This window comes from Mobula hypostoma, chromosome 23 (genome assembly GCF_963921235.1).
Source record: "Mobula hypostoma chromosome 23, sMobHyp1.1, whole genome shotgun sequence".
NCBI lineage: Eukaryota > Metazoa > Chordata > Chondrichthyes > Myliobatiformes > Myliobatidae > Mobula > Mobula hypostoma.
The window spans coordinates 26,513,566-26,528,570 of NC_086119.1; the positions used below are offsets into that span (position 1 = coordinate 26,513,566).

Sequence of the window (15,005 nt, forward strand, 5' to 3'; positions counted from 1 at the left end):
CAACATAGCCAGCATTGAATGGGAGTTTGAGAGGAATCTCTCTGACACCAGGAATTCAGTTCAATTTAAGTGACAGCTGTGGACATTTCTTATTATTGATCCTGTATCTAATTTCTTCTTGTGATCATGGTGTACAATTCAAATATCTAAGTGGAAAACCGACTATATTTAAAAGGAGGAGAGACACGTAGAGGATTATATACTCAAAGCACAAGTACATCACGACAGGGCAATAAAGATACTATGTTTTAAATAAGCATCCAAAATATTTGGACTCGTAAATGGAGGTATAGAATATAAAAGGTAGATTGTTCTTACTCTGGATTTTCCTGCTGGAGCTTCAGCTTGGCAATGGTGACCACTTCTCAAAAGATGTCAAATTCTTGGAGCAGTTATAAGGGAGAGCTGCTCAAGAGGATCTGTGGAAAACAGACATCAGGAGAGACCAGGAAAGTTGAGAGGGAAGCTGTGTAAGGGAGTTTGATAGCATTATAAAAGAAAATCTGTCGCTCCCTTGTGTGCTCTTTCCAAATTTTCGTAATAACTGAAGCAAGGATCACATCAGGAACATTGTTGGATATTGGCTGGGCTGGACATACTTTTAGGAATTGCTATCTGCTGACCCTGCACTTGTTTGGCCCAGATATGGAGGCCAATCTCAGTGTCCTTCATGTACCGGAGACAGACAGCAACTAGACCTTTGATGACATAGTGGAAAGGTTTGGTCCCAGAAACATTTTGATGGGTACTGACGGGGGACTTAGCTAAGGTAGGGTTTTGTTTTCTGTCAAAGCTGTCATTGAAGTTATCAAGGTTTCCAACGTCTCTGACATTCAATAAAAAAAATACAATAAAAAGATAAGAAATGGAAACAAGGGAAAGCCACTAGATAATCAAATCATTGCCTCAGCTTCACTTTCCTGCCCGTGATCCATAATCCTTGATTTGATAAAGCACAAGTTTGCTATTTCTTTGTCTATTCAGTGATTCACCTTCACAACTCTGGGTGGAGAATTCCAAAGGTTCACTATCCTTGGAGAGAAGAAATTCATCCTCATTTTAAATAAGACTGCCACCAAGTCACCAAGAAACATTAAACTTTTTTTCTGAATGATTTTATTTTACTTTTTCCTTTGTTTCCTAATCTGCAGGCCAAAAATTCTCAGTCAGATCATTGGGACTTTAGATCCCTCAACAACCCTGGGACCAGATGCAAGTGATGGTGGACTTCCAAGTCCATAGGGAGTTTAGTGACAGTTTTGTGACCCGTACCCCAAATCTACCAGCAGATCTGGACTTGCAGAGCATGTGAAACACTCAGACTTGTCTCTGTTTGAAGGACTGAATACCTGCATTTCCAAACAGCATTTTTCAATCCCATGATTTTCTGTAGAAAACATGGCTTATTGACCTAAAACACTTCCCTTCTCAACGATTGTGGCCTAATCTATTAAGTATTTTCAGCAATCTCTATTTGTCTTGGTATCTCTTACATCTGTAGTTATTACTGGAACCTGTATACAGATTATTTTGGATAAACTAGAGGTGAAGAGGAGAACTCTCAGCAAGCTAGAATATCGAAACATTTTTACAAATACTGTCCGGTCCTAATATGAAGCCCTTTCTGGCTATTCAAAGGGAGATTAACAGAAAGTGGAATGAATGATTTTTATTTCTAATTGAACGATAACCCTGTAGGTCAAGGCTTTCTGGAGGCCAAATTCTTTCGAGTAGAAAACATTACTTGTATACTGTACTGGCAATGTTTGATCACTGTTGCAATGACAGGTAAATGATCCATTGCTTTGGGCTAGAATATGCCCATGCTTGGCTGGCTGGCTGGTCTGCCCAGCTCTGCAATACAGAATTCCAAGCTTAGACACTGTAGCATAGGTCAGATATGCATTTTCTCCCTGGATTTCCCATTGGGTCTAGGAATGCTTCAGTGGTTGCTGAGCTAGGGGAGATAAGTGCGCTTCATGTCTGGACCGTTAGTTTCACAGAAGGCAATTAAGTCTAAGTCAATCACATGCATTCATTCGAATGCAGTCACTGACCTTTTAAAGATTAGAGTCAAAGAGTCATACAGACTAGAAATAGGTCCTTGGTTCCAATTTACCAATGCTGGTCAAGATGTCCATGTAAGCTATTCCTATTAGCCAGCTTTTGACCGATATTACTCTAAATTTCCCTATCCATGTAGCTGTCTAAATATCTCTTAGATTTTGTTATTGTACCTGCATTCGTCACTTTGCCTGGCACCTCATTCCATAGAAGTACCACCCCCTGTGTGGAGAATGTTGCCCCTCGGGTTCTGATTAAATCCCTTCCCTCTCTAATTCTTGATCTCCAAGCCAAGGAGAAAAAGACTGTGCATTAACCTTTCTCTACACACCTCATGATTTTTTACCACTTCAAAATTGCCTCTCGGAGTCCTATGCTCCAAGGAATAACATCCTACCCTTCCCAGCCTCCCCCTATAACCCAATCATCCGTGCCCTGGCGACAGCCTCACATCTCATCTGCTGTCTTTCTAGCTGAATGGCATCTTTGCTATAGCAGGATGACTGACACTGTACACAATGCTCTGTGTTGTCTCACCACTGTCTGGAACATATCATCCCAACCTCTATATACAGTGCCCAGACTGGTGAAGACAAACATACCAAAAGTCTTCTTCACTACCCTCTCTATCTAGTATTTTTTTTACTCTATGTTTCTAAATTAACTATCAGTATTTTGGTATATAAATAACATTTAATCTTTTAAATTATTTCAAATACGTGTAAGTTACTCCGAGCATCAAAGCTTTTTGAAGCAGTGAAATAAAGTCCTTCTATGTTATTCTATCCTTTCTTGAGGAGCAAAGGAACCAAATCTGTACAGAGTACTCTAGATGTGGCCTTGATACAGTTAACAATGTAATAGAGAGAATTGCAGTAGAGGATCATCAAAGAATTAAAACAAGGATCATTCCACATATTCTACAAACAAAAACATGAGCATCCAACTATACATGACTTGGAGAAAATGAATGGAGTTGAAGGAGAAATTGCTGAAAGAGAAGGTGGAGTGGGATTGGTTGATCCTCTGTTCAAGGAAGAAATTTAGTATTCTCAGACCACCTTGGTGTGTGGTGGAAGCAGAGTGGAACCAGATGCCCATGGTGAAGATAAACTGGTTGGAGTTTGGGACCTGGAAAATGCTGACATGCCAGAGGCTACCAGATCTTATAGAGATGGAAGTGGGAAGGTGCTCAAAATAGGAGAAAGGATGGAGTCCAGGTGGGAACAAATACAGTTCAGTACAGAAGCCGTAGGCACAGGATGCCTAAGACTTTTGCACAGTACTATATTTGTCAATGTGGAGCAGGGGGTGAATTTGCAAATCTGACGGGAGCAAAGAATGTTGGGAATGGTGAGGGCTTAGAGCCCTGGGAGGAGTGTGGGGCAGGGGTGCAGACACACCCAGCAGGGAGACACCAAGCAAGGTCATTTGATTCCAAACAATTGGCTTATTGATCATTACAGAGGAACATGCTTTTGCTACTTCCTGCTCCCTCCCCTGTCCCTTCTCCTCCAACCCTGATTCCCTCCCCCCCCCCTACTCTCAGTCCACAATAGAGACCTATCTCAGAATCAGGTTTATAATTACTCACATATGTCAAGAACTTCTTTTGCAACAGTAGCAGTACAGTGCAATACGTAAAATTACTACAGCACTGTGCAAATGTCTCAGGCACCCTAGCTATATATACAGTTGAAGTCAGAAGTTTACATACACCTTAGCCAAGCACACTTAAACTCAGTTTTTCACAATTCCTGACATATAATCCTAGAAAACATTCCCTGTCTTAGATCAGTTAGGATCACTACTTTATTTTAAGAATGTGAAATGTCAGAATAATAGTAGAGAGAATAACCATATAACCATTACAGCACGGAAACAGGCCAGCTCGGCCCTTCTAGTCCGTGCCGAACTCTTACTCTCACCTCGTCCCACCGACCTGCACTCAGTCCATAACCCTGCATTCCTTTCCTGTGCATGTAGCTGTCCTGATATTCTGTAGTGGTTTCGTGGTTTGGTTGAGCAGGCAGTAGAAAGAGGTGTCTGAGCACTGATATTCAGCTTCCACAAATTAGAGATTCATATCCTAAACCACCACAGTGCTGCCCTTATCAGCAGGTCTGACAGTGATGTTAGGATTGTTTCTTGCAGTGGAGTCGTGCTGTTTGTTAGCGGGTAGAGTGAGCAAGGGCACTGGAAAAATTGAGATGGTCAATATCAAAGTTCAAGGTAAATTTATTAACAAAATGCATACATATTACATTGGCAGCTGGTGATCAAACAAATCCAGAGAGGGTAAGAGGCTGGAAGGAAGAGCCCAGTAGAATTAGGCATTCTAAAGAAGGGGTCTGCACAGAAGTAAAGTCGTGGAGCTCAGAAAATCAACTTAGTTCATCGGTTTCCTCTTTATATTTCAAGCGCACGGGGAAAACCAACTGAAACCTTGAAATAATTCCACAGAAACTGATGAACTAATACAACAAGAAAAAAACACAATGCTCTGGGTGGCAGAAAATCTACAAAAAAGGCATTAAATGTTAGAAGAAAGCAGTAGATCAGGCAGCATCTGCGGAGTAAGGAACAGATTTAACATTTGTGTTCAGTGGCTCTCCATCACAGCAGTTCTCATACATAATTAATATATTGCGCAAGTATTGGCAGAGGTTTGTCTCCCCAGTGTATTCTCCTAATGGCTCGCCATTCAGACAGAATAAATTTATTCATTCTACTTTCTGCCAATGCAGCACATATTAACAATTCAGCTGGTAGTTCGTCTTTCCCTTTGCTTAACTAGTTTTGGAACAAAGGCATTTTGAAAACTGATAAGGGAAGACATCTTCCATTTCATCAAGTTTTTTTCATGACAGATGTTTCAACGTATTATAGGCATGTTGAAGATCCCTTATGGGATAAGATGGATAAGAAATAGGATAATAGATCTTTTAAATTATTCAATTATTCATTACTCAAGCAAAAGGCAATTGAAGCAGTTTGATTTTGAAACAAAATATTACATATTTGGCAATGGGAGCTTTTGCAAATACTTGCATTTAGTACTGTATTTTTTTTTCACCTGAACCATACTGTTCTGGGCCTGGGGTCCAAAGACCCCTTGGTTAATAGTCAAGGTCCATTGCACAAGCAATGCTGGGAACCCCTGCTCTAGAGCCTAAAAAACTAAACCTGATATTCTTAATGTGAGATTGTGGGGGGAGGGATTTTATCTTTAACATGAATCTTGAAACCAAGATTCTGTATACTTTATTAGGTGCATACAAAATGATCCCAATTCCTGTGGATAATATTTATTCTTCAAGCTGTATTTTGTAAAATGCATCTGGTCATTATTAGTGTGGGATCTTGCTGTGCGCAGATTGGTGGTTGGGCGTCTTGCTAGCAGCAGTGACTAAAAATATTTCAATGAGATTCTAAAAAGGATGTCAAAAGTAACATAGAAGGGAGCTTCTATTAAAATTGGATAAATGCCTTTTGAAGAAATATGATAGATACAATGAATATAAATATCAAAACAAAGAGTTTCCAAAAATAACAATATTTAAACATTAAATGTTTCCTCTAAATTTTAACTTGAAGTATTTTGTAGTTGGATCTTTCTCCTGGGATCTCCAATCATTCTGTTATTAAGTTTATGAGAAGCTATTGGATGAATCAGTGGTTCCCGGTCCACTGAAACTTATGAGATTCAGGTCTAGAAAGGATGAGTGATGCTGTACGTATTTATAATTTTTGAGATTTATATACAGAATCAAAACTCAAATGATGATAACATTGATATATTGCCATATACACTCCCTGGCTACTTTATTATGTAGAAGAGGTACATAATAAAGTGGACACTCAGTGTATTTTTGCATGTTCATGCTGCTGTAGCCCATCCACTTCAAGGTTTGAAATGTTGTGCATTCAGAGATGCTCTTCTGCACACCACTGTTGTAACACATGGTTATTTGAGTTAATATAGCCTTCCTGTCAGCTTGAACTAGCTTGGCCCTTCTCCTCTGTTAACAGTAACAAGGTGTTTTTGTCCACGGTATCACCACTCACAGAATGCTTTTTTTGTTTGTTTTTTCGCACCGTTCTCTGTAAACGCTAGAGCCTGTTGTGCATGAAAATCCCTGGCAATCAGCAGTTTTTGAAATACTCAAGCCATGCTCTTTCTCATATTTCGCCCATAGCTTATATTTCTTCCCCATTCTGATGTTTGATCTGAACAACAGCTGAACCTCTTGACCATGTCTGCATGCTTTTATGCATTGAAGTTGCTGCCATATGGTTGGCTGATGTTTGCATTAATGAGCCACTGAGTGTATTGTCAGATGTTTTGAATTTTCACTGTTTCATTTTAGCTGGAAATCCACTATACATCTAATAGGACATCAGTCAAACCCACTACCTAGCCTAGTTCCAATACAACACATTTTTAGAAGTAAAGAATTAAAACAGAAAATGCTGAGCAGAGAAACGATGGATCCTGAAGCACCCTAAAGTTGTATTTACTATAGGCTAAATATCAGTTATGAAATCTAAAACTATAAAGCATGTATAGGTATAAATTCTTCAAATTATCCACCCATGTGGCTGATAATTTATCAAATGAAATTTGCATTTCTATCCTAAGAGAAATCGGGTACTAGAAATCAAATGTATATTATTTCTTGGCTCTTAAGATCTGTACTTTTACCCCAGTAGCACTTGGCAGATTTCCTCTGAGCATTAAATGCAATAAAGCATAAGCATATTTAGAAAGCCATAAAGCTGTCAGTAGGAGCCCCAAGTGTTCATCTGGGGGCATTTTGGTCAGGATATGCTTTTCCTGACTTGGATATCTTTGGAAGGCACTCAACATATTCTTGATACTATTCTCAAGGCAATAATGAATAAAGCAGCTACTGATGCTTACTCTTTTATTAAGTAGACCACAGAACTAATAAATGTCATTTGAAAAGAAATGACATGTTTAATTTTATTCCAAGCTAGTTATTAACAGTTAATGCTTAACTTTAGTTTTGACACTATGTATGTTACATATCAGTGATGTCATATTCATGTTGTTACAGATGAGTTGGCGTTGTTTGAATTGCTTACCATATTGCAAATGATTGGAGATGCTTAGGTAATCAAACAGAAATAAAGACAAGTTCAAATGATATACTTTCTAGGTTTCTAAACTGCTTTTGAATTAATTATCTTGTCACCTTATTTCTTCAGAGAGGCTTCACAATGCATTGGCTAAGTATCTGCCTCAAGGGAGAGGATGCTAATACACATGCTGGGTATTTTCAGTGCTTGGAAACTTCACTCATTCACATGTGGTGATGTATGCTGCTTCACTGTCAGTCAAAGAGGAGCTGGTCAAGTTTAACACAATGCAGCTGCTGCAAAAACTGCTTCACTGAGATGGAATGATTCCCAGCCGCCAAGTCTAACCGCACTCGGGTTGAAGTTAGGGAGAAGGGGCATGGCCAAACCCTTTGTCAGACTACAGCGATTTCTCCGACGGACACCCATACTCTTTGTTTTCCTCATTGTCGCTTACTTTATGGCTGGCAGCTTGCTGCTACTGCAGCGGTCGAGATTCTCCATCCCTCTGGGCCAGCGCAGTGCCTCCGATGGACTGGGAGCGCCAGCTTCTGCCTCAGCTGCCATAGAGAACTATGCTCCTGATACAGAAGGGATGTACAAGATGAAATACAAGTCCAGAATGCCTGTAAGCATGCAGATGTGGGATGAGCCAGTTCCTAATAGGAAATTTGGGCCACGATGGCTGATTTCAGGACATCCAGAAATTGGACATTTGAGAAGGAGGTGGTTTAACAGCTTTGTGAAGGAACAAGAACCAAGGCTACAATTGGAGATCGGAACGGTGAAGAAGACTGTTGGAAGCAAAGGTACTGTTTGCAATCACTAATCTATTTTCTCCTTCTTTTGACTGCTTTCTTTAGACTAGATAATTGATTTCTCTGGATTATATTGTTGACAGTTGGCAGATAATGAATTATTTCTCCAATGAGTAATACTGAAACTGAGCTAAACTGAGCTTCGCATAACTAATACTTCTTCTATGCTCCATGGGGTTCAGGGTAGCGTTGTTCACTTTGTTGCGTGGCAATCTAAATTGGCTGATAGTACTATTGACAAGCAAGGAAAACTGTAATAGATAATGGTGTATGATGCTGGGTATATGATGTTAATACTCAATTCATAGAGAGTGGATTTTCCTTTGACCTCAGTGGTGGTAATTACGTGAGATGAGTTTGTGACTTTTTAATGCTGTCTTCCCTATTTCATAACTACGGCTTGGCAAAGTATGGCCACTCTTATATTTAATTGTAAACGGGTGTCGTTACTGATTAACTGGACTCTGACAAATCATTGCCATCAATCTTCAACCACACTTTATTTACTTGTGCACAAGGAGAACAGCCCGGCTCCTGATTCTGAACTGCTCAGAGGTTACACCTGAGAATGGTCCATTACCCTACAGTTATTGATCCTCATGCATCTCCTAATTCCATATCTTCACAGAAAATACCGATCATAATGCATATTTTATGTGTTAATAACCAATTAATTCTACATTTTCAAGGCCAGTCATACTTCAGAATTAGAAAAATAACCATTGCTATCAAATCCTTCATTTGCACCTTCATCTCATCTTGGTACGTTGGTGACCTTGGTTTGCAGGCTTGAAAATGTATACAAAAGCGAGTCAAGCTCTCTAAGATTTTGTTCAGCATGAGACTGTGTCTGCACTCTGTTCTGTCAACACACCATATTATCCCTTGCCTTGCTGCAACTTCCACACTGGGGAGCAATTTCACAGGTAGATGCTAGGCCTTTTGACCCTGCTGGGGAAAAGAAATGCTGCTAAGGGCGGCTAGGGCTAAATTTCTAGACTCTTGAATGATATGAAGTCACCTTCAATCCTCTTAAGTGGCTCAGAATCTTGTGAGCTGGTTGCACACTCTTTTATCACTTCATATAATTGAGATAAAATGGAAGCTAATTCTAGGCAGTTGTTCTGAAAATAGCAAGCGGTCATATTATTACCTAAGTGGTGAAAGTGAAAATTACTTGTTGGGAGGTGCTGACTGTGGGTACTTCGGAATTTAAATTGTGTTGATTCTGCTTTTAATGAAAAGGGGGAAAGTCTTTTTTTTTGTGTTTGAGTTGCTTGTTATGGGTGATTTTACTTCCAAGGTGCACTGGCCTGATATGCACGAGTTGTGCTTGCACTTCTGGCAGATGGTCAATGAATTTGTTGTAGAGTGGGAGAGTTAACTCATTTACCTGTCTCCACAGCAGTCCCTGACTGCTTCGTTGCTGCCCAACAGCAAATTGCATAACTGTGGGCTTGTGACAAATGATGTCAGTTTCTTTCTCACCTCATTTGAAGTGCCCCATTACCACAGGACTTGCACTTTCAAGTTAGCGGCACTTCCAAGTCGGTGCCCCAGGCAGTGACTCCAACAGTCAGGACCGTAACTGATGGGTTTCTTTAAGATCACTCAGTACAAAACTAAGCTCTGTTGTGCCTCTGTGTTTCAGAGTGTGTTTGAAGTGCCTTTTGAAATGTGTTTGCTTAATTGTAGTGGACTCTGGTGACTTTAATCTCTTATTATTTCTTAAATTTATTTTCCTTGATTGTTGGTTAAAGTTTCTCACACTATCTCAAAATAACAGTTCCTTGATACGAAACAGATAACCTTATTTGCAGTTTGTTAAATTCTAACCAGGTAAACATTTGTAGTTCTATATTAACAGTGTTGAACACAATTCAGAGTTGCTGTATGGATAACTGTGGAGATTTCCACTGGATTTCTTGATAGCTAATACTGAAAAAAGTCTTTAGGCTGACTCAAACCCTTGCAAAACCTCACCCACAGTCAATGGGATGAATCCAGTCCCATTAAATTCAACATCAGCAAGTCATGAGATCCGTGCTTGATTTCATGGTTGAGGTGACCCTAGGAGCCCATTGAACGTAGACTCTAACTCCGGACATTCAACAGCTGAATTAATTTTTTATTCAGATATATAAAGAGTAAAAGAGAGGCAATAATAATTAGAGTAAAAGAATAAAAATGAGGCTGGAGAGGTAGTATGAGAGCCAAAGAAATGGCAGACAAACTTGATGAGTGAAAGTTTATTTTATTGCTGAGCTTGACAAAATGTTTCCAGACATTTCGGTTCCAGTCGAGTATCGGTGTACTGTGCATCTGTCTTGATCGTTGAATACATTAACAGTATGCCAGTTATTCAAGAGTTTTGGGATAGATGTGAGTATAGTTGCTATTATTAAGGAAAAGGTGCTTGTGAAATTGAAAGGTCTGAAGGTAGATAAGTCACCTGGATCAGATGGACTACACCACAGGGTTCAATTCTTACCACTGTCTGTAAGGAATTTGTACGTTCTCCCATGGCCATGTTGATTTCCTCCAGGTGCTCTGGTTTTCTCCCAAATTCCAAAGACGTATGGGTTAGTAGGTTAATTAGTTTAAAGTTAAAGCCTTATAGGCGCATTAGGCCAGAACTTATGCTGTTTTCCATGGTGTGAAGTGACTGAGAATACAAGACTTCCACCGCGGCTTCCCCACCCCCCCCCCCCCGGATAGGACGCCAGTCTATCACGAGGTTAATCCCCAGCATTTTGCTGGTACCCATTTTCAGCTGGGTGGACTGGAGCATTGTGTGGTTAAGTGCCTTGCTCAAGGACACAACACGATGCCTCGGCTGGGGCTCAAACTCACGACCTTCAGATCGCTAGTCCAACATCTTAACCACTTGGCCACGTGCCACAGGTTAATTAGTTACATGAATGCAATTCAGCGGCACGGGCTCATTGCTTTGGAAAGGCCTGTTCTGTGAAGAACAATAAAATAAAATTTCTACTCCTTGTGGAGTCCATTGAGGAATGAAGTTATAATTTTCATTCTTTTAGTGGAAATCCACAGAGACATGGTGGGCAAAGCTGAACCTAGTTCAGGCATAGCTTCTTCATTGAAGTCACATTTGTTTTAAATTGTTTGGTTCTTTTAGTAATGGCTTTTGAATGTGTCTTTAAATATTTTAAATGTTTTGGATTTTAATCTTCAGACTTCTAGTGGTTTGATTAATTTTTAATATATTGTGTAGATTTCTGAATATTGGAAGCATTTGCTGTTGTTGACAGTGTGTTAACATCTGTAGAAGATCATTGCCTGGTTCTGCTCCCATCTCCCATCCAGGGCAGCTCCTCAGTTTGAGTGTGGGACTGTGTTCTTTGCGTGGAGGAGGGAACTGTGTTTGAAAACTCTGTACGTTGGGTATTTAGTTCATCAGTATCTTGGTTATCCACAGAAATTATGTAGTGCTTTTATGTGCTTCAGTTTCATTCACCCAGCTGCTCTTACTGTTTGGAACCTACTAATATAACTAATGATCTTAAAAGTCTGGATACAATTGTACAGTTTTTTTTGGAGTGGTTATCTTTTTTGGAACACAATTTGAAATGTAAATAGAAAACAAAAAAGCATTTCAAAAAGTATTTAAAATGCACAATTTTTTGTCATGTGAAATTTTGCAAAGTGCAGGACAAACACTTCTGACTTTGAATGAATTCAGTTTTCTGTGGTTGTCAAGCTCAAAAGGCCCATTAGGAGGACATTGGAGGAAGCTTCTTCTAGGAGAAGAGAGCTTCAGTTGAGGGTTTGCTTTGGGCATTAGGATTGTTGGTGAAGGTTTGGATTCAGATTTAACGTTACCTCTGCTCTAAATTGAGGAATTGGTTTATTGTGTGAGGATATAGGGAGCCAAAAAATAATAAAAATTACCATGGATTTAACACTGCTTCTCTGATCTTATTCAAAAGCTCATTAATTGTAAATAATGGCTTTAACCTTCTGTTTCGATTAGAATGTCAGCCCACTTAACTGACACTCATCCGCCACCATTGTTTCCCTTCAGTGGTACACTGCTGCTGCACACAGAGTTTACTCCAGAAGCTGCTCCCGAGTCAACTTCTACCATCTGGAAAGATAAAGGAAGCAGTGAAGAAAAATATCACCATTTTTGGGGTTCTTCCTCAAGTCAAACACCATCTTGATTGAGAAGATAGCACTGGCCCCACATTATTGCTGGGCCCAAATTCTGCAAGTCTCTCCACCACCCCTCACCTCACCCCACCGCTCGTTCCAACAACTCTGAGAATCTTTACCACCACCTTCAAAGGGACACTGGTGGCTAGGCAATACATGGTAGTCTTGCCTGCACGTCCACCATCCATAAAAGAAAATAATCAAAACTAAAAGCTAGTCGTTCCTCTTCTTTGCAATTGCAAAGAATCATGGCTTGAAGTTGAGCTGAATCATGCAAATTAACAGCTTGGATAGGTAATTGATGTTCCTGCAGTCTCAGTGCATTATAAAGGCAAAGCTGTTAGTTGAGATTAGTTACCTGACCTCCTATATTCTGTGATTTGGCCCACTGGTTAAGGTGACAAGTAGAATGCATTAGACATCTGAGTTACTAACAACACATTATTAATTGTGAAAGAGTTTCTGCAGACTAGCAGTAACTAGCAGGGTACCCATATAGTACCATCATATAAATATTGATATTGATGTTCATTCCAAATCAAGGACTTCCAATTAAGCCACTTTTTGAGATTGTATCAGAATTAACCAGTTCTATCCTGCAGAGTGTTTCAAGCATTCTGTTTTTATTCTGAATTTTCAGTAATGGAAGTTTTCTGTATCTAGCAATTTTACTTTTGCTTCTTGCCCTTGATATCACAGAACATTTGCAATTAACAAGCCTTCACCACTCTCTCACAGCTGGCATCACCAGTCCACTTGTTTTTTTTTGGTGTGTGCGTGTGTATGCGTCTGCATGTGCGTGCGTCCACGATGTTGGCGGGAAAATGTGTTTTTCATTCCTTTACATGGCACGGAGCAAGAGAGAGAGAGACTGTGGGGCGTGCCATTCCTCACACAGACATTTCGCAGTTTTTTTCCCTTTATTTTACGAGGTCGAGTTGTGATCTCGATCGACTCAACCCGGCACTGATGGAAAGCGTACTCGGGAAAGCTCCGACTGGATTCGAACCCGGGAACCTTCATTCCAGAATCCGGCGCTGATGTCATTGCGCCACCAGCCGGCCCCACCAGTCCACCTGTGTTGCAGCCTCTCCTGGTATCTACCCTAATACTGATATTCCCTTTCTTCTGTCCAACCCCTGCCTTTTCATCTGACTTGTAACAAGCTTGTTTCATAACTTTTCTCAGCTCCAATGAAATGATGTTGATCCAATACCTTTACTCTCCTTTGCTCATTTTGCAGATAGTGCTGGGCCTGCGTATACTGTCAGTATTTTTAGTATTGAGTCTCTTTTTTGAAAAGAAAGGCATCCACTCTAAGTTTATAGCCTTTGAAGCTATATACCCTTTCGAAATCCATTGTATCTTGGGGTCATATTCATAAACCCCCTAAAAGTTGCCATGCAAGTTGATATGGTTGTTAAGAAGGCATGTGATGTTTTGGCCTTCATAGGTCAGGGAATTGAGTTCAAGAGTCAAGAGGTAATGTTGCAGCTCTATAACACAGGTTAGACCACAACTGGAATATTTTATTCAGTTGTGGACAATTTATCATAGCAAGAGTGCAGATTTTACAAGGATGCTACTTGGACTGGAGGGCATGTCTTGGGAAGGTAGGTTGAGCAAGCTAGGAGTTGCTCTTTGGAGCAAAGGAGGATGATACATGACCTGATAGAGGTTTACAAGATGATAGGTAGCATAGCTAGAGTGGATAGTCAGAAACTCCCCCCCCCTCCCCCAAGGGTGGAAGTGGCTAATACAAGCAGTCATAATTTTAAGGAGATTGGAGGAAGGTATAGAGGAGATGTTACTGGTAAGTTCTTCACACAGAGATCGGTGAATGAATGGAATGCCTGCAGGAATTGGTGGTAGAGAGAGATACATTACAGGCATTTACATAGATGATAGAAAAATGGAGAGTTATGTAGGATGGAAGGGTTAGAAAGTTCTTTGAGTAGGTTATCAGGTTAGCACAACATGTGTGCTGAATGGCCTACACTGTGCTGTATTCTGCTATGTTCTATGTATTTATATATCTTTCTTATAAGCAGTAATTTATTTTGCGCAAAAAGACTTGGGAAATTGGGTCTTTGCTGGAGAATGCAAGGAAGGACTGATTTGCCGTCAGCTGTTTGTGGCAACTGCCTGCACTGAATTTAACCTTCCTCATTATTATGGCCCATCTACCATCTTCACAAGAATACAAAATAGCAGGAGTAAGCTATTTGGCCCATCAAACTTGGCCTGCCACTCAAAATTATCATTGCTGATCTACCCCAGGCCTCAGCACTTCGTCTATGCCAATTCCTTGTAGCTCAAAAATGTATCCACTTCTAGTTTAGATCTCTTCAATAATTTACCCTCCAAAACCATCTGGAGTAGAGTTCCTATGATTCATCACTATGATCATCTTTGGGTGGGTGTCTCACAGCTATAATCTAATTTCATGATCTTTATTTATTTTCTATTCTGTCTATTGAAGGCAGAGTGTTGATTATTAATAACTGTTCCTTGCAGTGACATAAATAGAATTTTGGCAGCTACCTGGTCCCTGCTGCTAATGTTTTGCTGGTTTCTGAAGGAAAAGCAGCGACAAAATTTGAGCTGTAAGGCATTCCTAAAGGGTGTTGTAATGAGAATGAAAAGCAAGCAGGAGAGTTAAGAAAATCCAAAAATCTGCAGATTTGGATGTCCGAAATATATATAGAAAAGCAAAAGTGCTGGAGGCACTGTGTGGGTCAAGCAAAGAGAGAGACAAAATGAATGTTTCAGGCTGCATGGCTTACATGAAAGAGTTAAGCATTTGGCTCTAGAACATAGAACACTACAGCACGAGGACAG

The 15,005-nt window shown here is 40.1% G+C and overlaps 1 protein-coding gene across 3 annotated transcripts in view; it reads left to right on the forward strand.

Annotated features, from left to right (window-relative positions):
- Nucleotides 1–15,005, forward strand: part of LOC134336737 (sialate:O-sulfotransferase 1-like) — a 147,732-nt gene that overhangs the window by 56,714 nt on the left and 76,013 nt on the right. For 2 of the 3 annotated variants that reach the window (XM_063031150.1, XM_063031149.1), the window contains exon 2: nt 7,297–7,976. In XM_063031150.1, the coding sequence (XP_062887220.1) occupies nt 7,547–7,976 (430 nt within the window). In that variant the 5' untranslated portion in view covers nt 7,297–7,546. Of the gene's footprint in view, nt 1–7,145; nt 7,202–7,296; nt 7,977–15,005 lie in introns of all 3 variants that reach the window. The other variant, XM_063031151.1, reaches the window with a different exon arrangement.